This window comes from Hypanus sabinus, chromosome 9, assembly GCF_030144855.1.
Source record: "Hypanus sabinus isolate sHypSab1 chromosome 9, sHypSab1.hap1, whole genome shotgun sequence".
NCBI lineage: Eukaryota > Metazoa > Chordata > Chondrichthyes > Myliobatiformes > Dasyatidae > Hypanus > Hypanus sabinus.
In genome coordinates this window covers 30,246,238-30,258,870 of record NC_082714.1, presented here as the reverse complement: position 1 = coordinate 30,258,870, position 12,633 = coordinate 30,246,238, and the positions used below count along the sequence as shown (strand labels likewise).

The 12,633-nt window shown below is 38.8% G+C and overlaps 1 protein-coding gene across 2 annotated transcripts in view; it reads right to left on the bottom strand.

Annotated features, from left to right (window-relative positions):
• vps35l (VPS35 endosomal protein sorting factor like) overlaps positions 1-12,633 on the bottom strand; it is a 108,490-nt gene that overhangs the window by 28,094 nt on the left and 67,763 nt on the right. For both annotated transcript variants that reach the window (XM_059979409.1, XM_059979410.1), the window contains exon 26: positions 11,306-11,420. In XM_059979409.1, coding sequence (XP_059835392.1) covers positions 11,306-11,420 — 115 coding nt within the window. The remainder of the gene's footprint in view (positions 1-11,305; positions 11,421-12,633) is intronic.

Genomic DNA, 12,633 nt, shown 5'->3' with positions numbered 1-12,633 from the left:
TAATTTACTTATTATCATTTAATTCTTTCTGGTTTTATTTCGTTATACTTCTACTCTATTCTTGGTGGTGCAACTGTAACGAAACCCAGTTTCCGTCGGGATTAATAAAGTATGTCTGTCTGTCAGTCATTCAAAATTGGAACAGAAAATGAGAGGAAGCCTTTGAGAATTCATCTGAAAAGCTAGAAGTTTAGTTTACCAAACCACAAATGTTCAAGGTTCTCAAACTTTATAGTGAAATCTGGAGGTGATAGAAGTCCAACAAAATTAAATAGAGTAGAATGCCAAAAACTGAGGAACACCACTGCAAGTTCAGACAACATTATATCATCAACCCCGTAAGTAATGAGTACTATTGTTTCACAAGATGATAGACCCTATAATATTACACTTGGAAGGATAACGATATATGAATCAAAGAACAAAGTAATTAAGGCTAGCACTATATCATCATTACAATGATTATCAACCAGGAAATCTGTAAAAAAAACAAGAGCAACTAGAAGCTTTTACTTTGAATTTCATAGCCACCTTTGATGGTGTATAATTCACTGACCAAAGGAGTGAATATACAAGTAATTATATCATATAGCTAGGTTACAAAAGCATCCAATTCCCAAGAACAGTCTGTAAGTAGCTTTCTCAATGTACATACACCCATTTTTCATAAACCACCACTTAGGGGGTGCTGTTGTAGTGTTCTACATCAACTGGCTCAACTTCAACACTCCTCATTGAACCTCACCCCTCTGAACATACTGCCCACTACCCTCTCTGCACCAATGCCAACCTTATCATCAAAACCACCAAGAAAGGGAGTGCAGTTGTAGTGTGGTGACCTAGCTGAGGCCAGGTGGCAATTCTCAAACACCTCCTCTAACTTAACCCTTGTAAAGGACCCCACTCCAGACCATCAGAAAACTGTCTCTGACACCATAACCATCACTGACCTTATCAACTCTGGAGAATTTCCATACAACGCCACCAAACTCATAGTTCTCTTACTCCGTACTGCTTGCTTCTACCTCATACTCAAGATCCACAAACCTGACTGTTTGGATAGGCTCATTGTCTCTGCTTGCTCCTGACCCACTTAACTTGTGTCTTCATACCTCAACTCAACTCTATCCCACTTTGTTTAGACCCTTTCCATCTATATCTCTGACACTTCTCATGCTCTTGATCTCATTAACTTTAAACTTCCTGCCCTAACCGCTTCACTTGCATCATGGATGTCCACAGTCCCGATACAGTTCTATCCCCCATCATTAAGTCCTTAAAGCATGGGTTCCCAACTTTTATGCCAAGGACCAGTACCATAAAGCAAGGGGTCTGCGGAACCCAGGTTGGGAAACCCTGCCTTAAAGCTCTCTGCTTCTTTCTTAATAGAAGAACCAGCCAGTTCCCCTCCATCACCACCCTCCACCACCTGGCTGCACTGGTCCTTATTCTCAATAATTTTTCCTTCAGCTCCTCCCATTTACTCCAGACTTGAAGGGTAGCCTTGGGCACGTGCATGGGCCCCAGCTATGCCTGCCTTTTCATTGGCTACGTAGACCAGTCCAAGTCTGAAACCTTCCTCTTCCTCTGCTCCATTGACGACTGCAATGGTACTGCTTCATGCACCCATGCTGTGCTTATCAATTTCATCAACTTTACTCCAACATCCACTACTCTGAAATTCACTTGGTCCATTTCTGACAACTCTCTTCCCTTTCTCAAACTCTGTCTCCATTTCTGGAGACAAACTGTCTCAACTGTCATCATTTATAAACCTATTGACTCCAACGGCTATCTTGACTATACCTCTTCCCAACCTGTCTCTTATAAAAATGTTAATCCTTTTTTTTCCAGTTCCATCTCTGCAGCATCTGTTCCAGAGTGAAGCATTCCTTTCCAGGACATCAGAGATGTCCTCCTTTTTCAAAGAACTGGGATTTCCTTCCTCCAACATTGACGCTGCCCTCACCCACATCTCCATTTCCTGGATGTTGCTGCTCACCCCATCTTCCCACCACCATACAGTGATAGAGTTCCTCTTGCCCTCACCTACCACCCCACGAGCCTCCACATTCAACACACCATTCTCTGCAATTCCCACCATTCCCAAAGGGATCTTACCATCAAGCACATCTTTACCTCGCCCTCTTCTCTCCACTTTCAGCAGGGTTCGCTCCCTCCATGACTCTCTTGCCCATTCACCCCTCCCCACTAATCTCTTTCCCAGCACTTAACCCTGCAAGCGACCGTAGTGCTACACCTGCCCATCAACCTCCCCCCGCACTTCCATTCAAGTCCCCAAACAGTCCTTCCATGTGAGGCAACACTTAACCTGCAAATCTGCTGAGGTCATCTATTGTGTCTGGTGCTCCTGATATGGCCTGCTCCATATTGGTGAGACATCCTAAATGGGCGAACTGCTTTATCGAGTACCTCTGCTCTATCCACCAAAAGTAGAAGTTCCCCATGGTCAAACATTTTAATTCCCATTTTCATTCCCGTTCTGATACGGCGCTCCATGGCCTCCTCCATGATGAGCCCACCTTCAGGGTAAGAGGAGCAACACCCTACATTCTGTCTGGGTAGCCTCCAATCTGATGGCATGAATTTCTCCTTACAGTACAAAAAAAAATTCCCTCCACCTCTTGTTCTATCCCCACTCTGGCCTCTCATCTCTTCTTACCTGCTATCACCTCCCCCTTGGTTCCCTCCTCCTTTCTTTTATCATATGGTCCACTCTCCTCTCTTATCTGATTCCTTCCTCTCTAGCCCTTTATCTTTCTTATCCCCTTGGCTTCACCTATCACCTCCTAGCTAACCTCTTTCTCCTCCCATCACCTTTTTATTCTGCCATCTTCCCCCTTCCTTTCTGGTCCTGAAGAAGGGTCTCAGCCTGAAATGTCAATTGAGTGTTCATTTCCATGGATGCTGTCTGACCTTCTGAGTTACTCCAGCAATTTGTGTGTGCTGCTTTGGATCTCCAGCATCCGCAGAATTTCGTGTGTTTACCCATTTTCTGTATTGTTTTAAAAATCCCTGATATACAGTACTGTGCAAAAGTCTGAGCCATATATATATATATATATAACTCAGGTGTTTAAGACTTTTGTACAGTATCGTATTTATCAACATGGATTCTTCATATTCTAATGTCTCTATTTTCCTGGCCGAGGTCTGATCGGGATCTTTGATCGACAGCGGCACTCGAAAACTGCAGTTCTGCATAACAGCTCACTGATCAGCCATATTTCAGTATGTCCAGGTTCAGCCCCAAGTCAGGCGCCTGTATGGCCCTGTGAACATGAATTCTCTCCAGTGCTGCATACTGAAGCATAGTAGAAGTCGGAACATCAAAGACAGTGAGAGTAGCTGTTGGAGGGCTCTGCACTGGGTAATCGATTTGACAGTTCTCAAGTTGGGGAACTCGAAAGAATAAAACAATGCTTCATAAGACCATAAAACATAGGAGCAGAATTAGGCCATTGAGCCCACCGAGTCCACTCCAGTGACTGCTGTTTCTCCTATCACTGTGTAAGGAGTGATATCTGTCTCTCCCTTGTTAGAGAGAGAGAGAGAGAGACCCTGTGGGATGTTGAAATATTGGAGTATGTTTTTGATGGACTGTAGACCATGGTCTTTCTTTGGGGGCTTTGCTGCTGCTTACATGGTGGATGGTGGGAATGATGATGCTTTATGCTAGAGTAATTTGGGAGAAAGGGAGGTTGATGCTGTTCGCTGTTTCTTGTGTGTGGGAGAGGGACAGGGGGCTTTGGGGTTCTTACAGCTTCTTTCTGTCATTCATTCTTTGTTTTGAGGATGTCTATGGAGAGTAAGAATTCCAGGTTGTATATTGTATACATTCTCTGATATTAAATGGAACCACTGAACCACTGGAGCAGAGAATGAGTTTGTAAATCTGGAGGGAGTACGGGATGTTGGGAATGTTAAGTGTGGAGCACTGCAGGAGGGGTGTGGGACAGGTGGTAGAGAAGGTATGCCGGAGGCGGTGCAAGGGTTGGTGCTGGTGCAGGCACAGCCAGCCCTGAGACACCAGGTAAGGTCATTGGTTTATTAATCATTACAGAATGTCTTTGGCGCTTCCTACTCCCTCCCTTGCCTTTTCTCCTTTTCCCAACCATGATTCTCCTTTCTCTGCCCCCTTCCCACTTTCAGTCAACAATACTGACCCATATCAGACTCATGTTAATCATCACTCATGTCATGATTTTTTTTTGTGGCAGCAGTACCGTGCCACACATAAAATTATAAAGTACTGTGAAAAAGTCTTTGGCACCCTAGCTATACACATGTACCTAAGATTTTTGCACAGTTCCATAATTCTTTAATGTCAATGAATATTCAGCCTATTACCTAAAATTGAATCAAAAGAATATATACTATATCCTGTCATCGATGAATTGTAAGTAACATTTTAATATTACTATATTGAACTATTGAAATATTTACATAAGGTCAGATAAGCAGAGGAGCTCCTGTATTCCAAAACGAAAATCACCGTAGGGCTATAAAGAGCCAAGGAGTGGGGCTAACTAAATTGCACTTAAGACAAAATATTGGTAGTATGGATTTACATTCCATAAAGAAGGACAAAAATTGTCTCTTGACAGCATTTATGAGAACATGAACTAGATATTTGGAATGAGGTCACTTCTAGGCCTGAGATGGTTTAACAACAAATCTCAGATTTCAATACCATGAAGGCCGTTACTGTCACATTCAACCTGAGCTGCCGTCATAGGAAGTATTCAACACATTTCAATGGAACTTTATTCCAATGGAAATTTAACATACAACCTTCCTGGTAAAACTATTTTACATAGATCAAAGAAATCTTTCTTGAAATCTAGCAATTCAATTTGTGAACCAAAATCCCTTTGTATTCTTTCATAGTACAGGATTGTTGCCAAGGCATTATGAAATTCTGAAACAAAACTTTTAGAAATTCACCATGGAAGGACCTAAAGCTTTCAAGGGACTTAATACTGCTTTGCATTAGATAATCCAATTTTTGGGCAACAATATTTTAATAAAGAGATTAAGCCAAGAATCTACAAAAAGTATATAGGAAATAGCTTCAAATTCAACTTCATTTATCAAAATACGAATTTCCATCATGTCACAGCAGTCAGCATTTATATAAATGAGCAACTACTCCACTCATTGCTAAACAAAAACTGCTTTGCAGTCAGTTATCTCAATAAGCGTGATATTTAACAACACAAAGAAAAAAGAAACACAGCTATTTAGTTGGACACAGCTAATCCCTACTTTATGGGACGCATTTTGGATAACAGTGAACAAAAGTTTGAACAATGAGCAACAGAGCTAACTTCTACATCAGCTTTTTCCATACCAAACTGCAAATTAGCTGACATTTATACAGTACTTTGCAGCTGGATAGAAAATATTGTTAAAAATGACTCACATGTTAACTCTCATAACAGATCAGAAATGCCAATTTTAACATCTGTGAACTTTTATTCTGTGAAAAAGGATTGGTAAAGTTACAGCCATCTAATTAGATTCAGATCTGCTGTGAAATATAGTTTTAAATAAGTTTTATGCACTGAAGCATATACTTGCCTTTTCCTTTTCATCAACAAAGTAGCCAATATTTACAATTACTGTACAGACTTAAATTGATCTTCTATCACGATAGCGTACAACTGCTTTGAGGTATAAAAGCTGCACCAGGTGAGTTAGCGATTTCCTCGCTGCTATTTTTATAACAAAGTTCTTCATATTTGCTCTTACATTTCACATTTTTGCAGGGTCAAAAACAAAACTCAGATGTTACCTTAAAAAGACATGAGTTATCCTGATATTACTGCTTATTTACCAGACCCAGATGACTGACTGTGAGGAAGAAATTTGAATCAATAACAGCTGGGTAACTTATATGCACTTAATTACATAAACCTGGATTGAAAACCTAGTAACAGGTGTGGTGACACGAAACTGCCAGATTATTGTAAATATTCTTCTGAGTGGTTGTTGTTCTTTAAGTAATAAAATCTGCAGGCCCAGCCTCACTCTTCCAACAACTCAATTCAAAGACAGTTTTGCTTGGGCAATAAATGCAGCTCCAGCCAATGAGACTGACAAGAATGAATCGACTTTATAAAACAGAAGTACCATACACTGCTTTAAGTTCACAGATGTGACACTGATCCTCACTCAGAAAGGAATTGTAAAGCACTTACAAAGGTAAGACACGAACTAAGTTCCAATATTTTGAAAATCATTATATATCACAGCTTCACTAAAAAAACTCATCCAACTCGTTTTAAACATACAAGAACACTAACAGTTCTTCAGCAAACAAATGCACTAATTGTCAATTCACAAAAATGCAGGCAGTAACTGTAAAGTCTGTTAGAGAGCAGTACAGACCCATAGAAACTGGAGGATGATCCTAGAAGCTGATCCCAAACTCAAAGAAGAACTCATTTTTATTTCCAACTACACATTTCATGGATTCCAGTTAAATGGGCCATCGGTTAATCAGGGCAGCTGCTTATTTGGGACATTATGCTGTTTAATTGGGACAGGAGTCTGTTTTCGAATAGTTTCTAATTAGCATCAGTCATGTGCTCGTGTGGCCATTAGATACTATACCGTGCTCAGAGTGAACAGTTTTTAAACCACATCAACTGTGTGTGTTTGTGTTGAAAAAGAACAATGACTTTTGTCACTGTTGGTGAAAAATAAGCAGTAAGCAAATTAGAATCGTTTTGCTCACTGGGAAATGATAGCAATTTTGTTGTAGTAGATGGTGGTGTCGATTATTAAGGATGAGGTCTCAGGGTACTTGGAAGCACATGATAAAATATGCCATAGTCAGCATGGTTTCCTCAAGGGAAAACCTTGCCTGACAAATCTGTTGGAACTCTTTGAAGAAATAATAGGCGGGATAAACAAAGGAGAATCAGTTGGTGTTGTGTACTTGGATTTTCAGAAGACCTTTGACAAGGTGCCACACATGAGCCTGGCCCAAGCTACAGACCCAGGACAGATTCTAGCATGGATAAAGCAGTGGCTAATTGTCAGGAGGCAAAGAGTGGGAATAAAGGGAGCCTTTTCTGGTTAGCTGCCAGACTCCACAGGAGTCTGTGTTGAGACTGATTCTTTTTACATTATATGTCATTGACTTGTATGACTGAATTGATGACTTTGTTGCAAAGTTTGCAGACGATATGAAGACAGGTGGAGGGGCAGGTTGTTTTGAGGAAACTGAGAGGCTACAGAAGAGCTTACAGAGATGAGGAAGATGAGCAAAGAAATGGAATGCAGAGCTGGGAAGTGTACAGTCATGCACCTTGGTAGAAGAAATGAAAGGGTTGACTTAGATGGAGAGAAAATACAAAAAACTGAGATGCAAAGGGACTTCAGAGTCTTGGTGCAGGGTTCCCTAAAAATTAGATTGCAGGTTGAGTCTGGGGTAAGGAAGGCAAATTCAATGTTAGCATTCGTTTCAAGAGGACTACAATATAAAAACAAGGATGTAATGTTGAGACTTTATAGAGCACTGGTGAGCAGCTTTGGGCCCCTTACCTTAGAATATATGTGCTGAAACTGAAGAGGGTTCAAAGGAGGTTTATGAAAATGATTCCAGGATTGAACAGCTTGTCATATGAAGAGCGTTTGATGGCTCCGGGCATGTATTCACTAGAATTCAGAAGAATGAGTGAAAGGCCTTGATAGAGTGACTGTGGAGAGGATGTTTCCTATGGTGGGAGAGTTTAAGACCAGAGGACACAGTCTCAGAATAGATTTGCATCCTTTTGGAATGGAGATGAGGAGGAATTTCTTTTGCCAGAGAGTGGTGAATCTGTGGAATTATTTCCCAGAGACAGCTGTGGAGACCTAGTCTTCATGTATGTTAAAGGCAGAGGTTGAGAGATTCTTGATTGGTCAGGGCATGAAGGGATATGAGGAGAAATCAGGAAATAGCAGAGCAGACTCAATGGGCCAAATGGCCCAATTCTGCGTCTATATATAATGGTCTTATAAATGTTAACACTGTAAGTGTAAACTGAGGCACATGTTGTAATTAAAATCTAAAGGTGGATGATGGTTAAATCAGAAATGTAACATTGTAGAATAAGAAAGGGCAAGGGTGAATGCTTTTAGCAATGTCTGACCTGTGATACTTAAAAAAATGCCTACAATATGTACTCTAAACCAGAGCTTTTCCTTAAACTATATACAAATGATCTGTGGCATTAGACGATACAAAGCATTATTCTGCCATCAAGGGTGACAGATATGCAATAATTATTGATCCAGTCAATTAATGAAAACTAAATATCAATTTGTATCAAAATTAAAAGATGTTCAACACATGGCAAAGATTGAATCTGCCAGCAACTTACTAATCGTACAATTATACTGCGCCAACTCTTTCTACTTTTTCCTCCATAGTTCATTTGAGAATAAGGAACTCCAACTTGGACATGAAGGCAGTCACACCCATGTAATCAATGTAAGGCAAATTGAAAAGACAACATAATGAACATACTTGGCAAGAAAAATTACATTAGATGGGATCCAGCATGTTTTCTTGCTCACATCTGCTTTTGGCTTTGTTTTGGCAGAGCTAAGATTTTCCATTTCTGACACTTGGTATTGAACACATTGAATATATTCACCATATATTATTTTAGTTATAGATTAGTTACAAAAATTATATATACCTAGCTTGCTGAAAAACTAAACTTAAAAATATTTTAGCAAAGACCATAATACTATTAAAGATAATCTTCTAAATGGTAAAGATTAACTTATGGAAGGATTAATGGCACAGTATGTGGGCAGGCCAACTAGAGGAGAGGTTATACTAGATCTAGTACTGAGCAATGAACCTTGTCAGTTGATAAACTGCTCAGTGGGCAAACAATTGACCACAATTGCCAGACTTTTAACATAGCGATGTTCAAAGGGAAGGGCAGACGATGCAAAAACATATTTAATTGAGGGAGGGATACTTACAATGGAACCAGGTAGGAACTTGGAAGGAAAAATTTGGAGTATGTTATCAGTATGTTATCATAGCAGAAATGTGGAGGTGGTTCAGGGACCATTTGCATGAGTTTCTAGATAGGTTTGTCCCCTGAGACAGGAAAAGGGATGGTAGGGTAAAGGAACCATTTTTGACAAGAGAGGTGAAATATTTGGTCAAGAGAAAACATAGTTAAGACTTAGGAAGTAAAAATCAGGCAGGGCTCTTGAGAATCATAAGGTAGATAAGAAGATGTTAAAGTAGGGACTGAGGAGAGTTAGAAGGATTAAGGAAAACCTATAGGACATTCTATATGTATGTGAAGGATAGGAAGATGCCTAGAGTAAAGATTCGACTGTTCAGGGATACAGGGGGAAATATGCTTAGAGATGTTTACTAATGAGAGGGATTTTAATGAACATGAGGACAGCAGAGAACAAGCTCATTCCTGCTGCATGTTGAGATTAAGAGATAATGTCAGAGCTTCTGAAAAATTTTATGACAGATAAGTCCCCGGGGCAGGATATACCACAGGTTACTGCAGGAAGAGAGGAAAGGATCGCTGTGGCTTTGATGCTGGCCTTTGTACCCTCCCTGTCCACAGGAGTGGTACCAGAGGACTGGAAAATGGCAAATGTTATTCTGATGTTTAAGAAAGGTAATAGGGATAATACTGAGAATTATAGCCCAGATTGCGTTACTTCAGAGGTAGGCAATCTATGGAGGGAATTCTTAAGGACAAGATTTATGAGCATTCTGAAAGGCACAGTCTCACTGGCTTTGTGAGGGATAGGTTGTGCCTCATGAGCCTAAATTAAGTTTTTCAAGGAGGTGACAAAAAAATTGATACAATGGTGGTGGATGTGGTATATTGGGATTTTATGGTATACCTGTTACAAGGTTCCCCATGGTAAGTTCAACCAGAAAGTAGTGAGGCATGGGATCCATGATAACATGGCTGTGTGGGTAAGAACTGGCTTACCCACAGAAGGTTGTAGATAGTGTGCATTCTGTTTGGAGGTCAGGGACTGGTAGTGTTCTGCAGGGAGCTGCTCTGGAACCTGGCTCTTTCTGATTTATATAAATGACTTGGATGAGGAAGTGCAAGTTTGGCAGAAGACTTAAAAGTGGGTAGTCTTGCAATAGTGTAGAATGGTGTTGTAGATAGTGTAAAAATTGGACTAATTCAGCAGTTCAAGCAGTATCTATGAAGACTTGTAAATTGAGAATGTTGCCATTCTGGGTTGACCCAGGATTTAAGAATTACAAATACATTCGTATTAGTATTACTTCAGAAAAACTAAGTATCACACTTCGAGTTAAAAACCTATTTCTACCAGTTATCATTTGGCTCAAGATTTAATCAGACATATTAATCTAACATACTTTCAAATGATGCTCTTTTTTAGGAACCAAAGAGGCACCAGAAGGCAGTTCCCAGAATAGAATTCGTGTGTAAATCTATTTTTTTTATTATCAGCAAACATATCTGAAGTCTGCATTCAAATTAATTATTTTGCGTGGGCTTACATGAATGGTTTAACACATATTATAATGAATTGGCAGTGTTAAACAACACACAATATCCTTTTACTATGATTACACTATAAAATTCAATAAAAATGCTGGTTCACTGGAATCCAGTTTTACATCTGCGTTCCTTGTGTTACATTTAAATAAGTAATATTCCTGCGCGATCTACTCAACACCAAACGTACACAACGAAAACACATTGAATCAATTTCATTATTAATCCACTTGCTCAGTTGATAGTCATTAGACTGCAACTATAAACTCTCACATATTTAGAATAATCCTGATAAATTCGGAATTTCTTTATGCCACTAAAATGGAGGATTACCAGCTTTTGAATTTTAAATACTAGAATCTTTAAATGAAGTTTAAAAAGTCATAATGATAACTCAAATATCTGGCCCACATTTAATGAGTACTTCTAAAGTCTTTTTTGATTCAAGAATCACTCAATACACGTGATGCAGCAATCTCAGGGCCTACTGCAGTTCCTACATTGGACACATTCAAAGAAAACTAATCATAAATACTGTTAGTGTAATTATGAAGAATGCCTCTTAACCTTTAATGGTCCACCATAAATCTCCTATTACATCGCCTATCTAAATTCATTCAAAATCCAACAACTCAGATAAATACAACTGATTCATTGTTATACTTCCTTGAGAAGATACCAATGTATAGATATATTAAACATTTTTTGCTACACACAGATACATCAGCAGCCTTTTTTTTGCTCTTCTATCTTACCTTGAGAAAGGCACTGGTTTGCAAGAGCAATTTGGCCTGAGTGCAAGTACAGATTGAGACGTGCGAAGATGCTGGTCAGGGATGGAATGGTAATGAAGCAATATGCTGCACAAGCCTGAGAGCAAATGAAAGAAAAACTTAATATTACAAAACATAATCAATTTTAATAGGGAGTAAACCATGTTTATTAATACTTTCAGAATTCTCATGAATTTCAATGTTTGAACTGAACACTAATATTCCTTCTTGTATCCAAGACCAACGCCATTTAAAAACCCTAACTATTGTATTCCCAAACAGATTAAAATAAATATTAATAGTCAGCTGCAGACTAAAAGTCGATGCTAGGGAAGGGTCAGATTTTTTGATGACCTATGATATTTTTGTATATCAAAACAACTCTAATATTTCATTCAGATTTCACAAATATACATTCATTCTTTGTTTTGAAAATGAAAATAAAATTCAGCTGTATTTCTGATCGTCCTTTCAGGTTCTATTAATATTTATAACATAACTGCCTTCCATTTATCTTGGCTCAATCTATTCACGTTTACTTAGATGAGTAAAATCTGGGAAAATGTGCAATACCCTTCTTTAAAATAGTGAACTTCTAAAGATAGTGAAGAATGAAGAACTTCAAAAGCTATTTGCTGATTAGAATGGATAACACAACATAGGCCTTTCCCAGGTTAGGAAAATTCAACTTATGGTTACCCTCTGTATACTAACAAATTCCTGTAATATTATTAAATTCAGAAGTTTCAAATGATGTGCATGCATTATTTCTACAAACAACTAGCTTCCTGTCCCTTTCCACGTTTATTCATTTATTATTGAGATAAGAGTGCAGAATAGACCCTTCCAGCCATGCCACACAACAATCCCCCATCTAATCCTAGTGTAATCACAGGACAATTCACAATGACCAATTAACCTATCAGATGGTACATCACTGAACTGTGGGAGGAAAGCAGAGTACCCAGAGGAAACCCACGCAGTCACTGGGAGAACCTTCTTTTCTCAGTTGTTATTTCTCATCAGTCTTATGTGCTTTTCATGCCATTCACTAAATAGATATGAAATTTGTATTGTCCAAGTTTGTTAAAGTAATTCATTATTTTATGAGTCTGATGTTAAAATATTATATAACTCAGAAATTGATGATTCAATAACATTCCTGATTTAATATAACAATTGGGATTCTAATCTAGTCAATTCTTTATTCACTTTCTGGAGAATTGCTAGATTTGAAAGCAAGTTTCTTTTAAAATTAACACTTCACATTTTTTTTAAAAAGGACAGAAACTGTTGCAATATAGCATGAA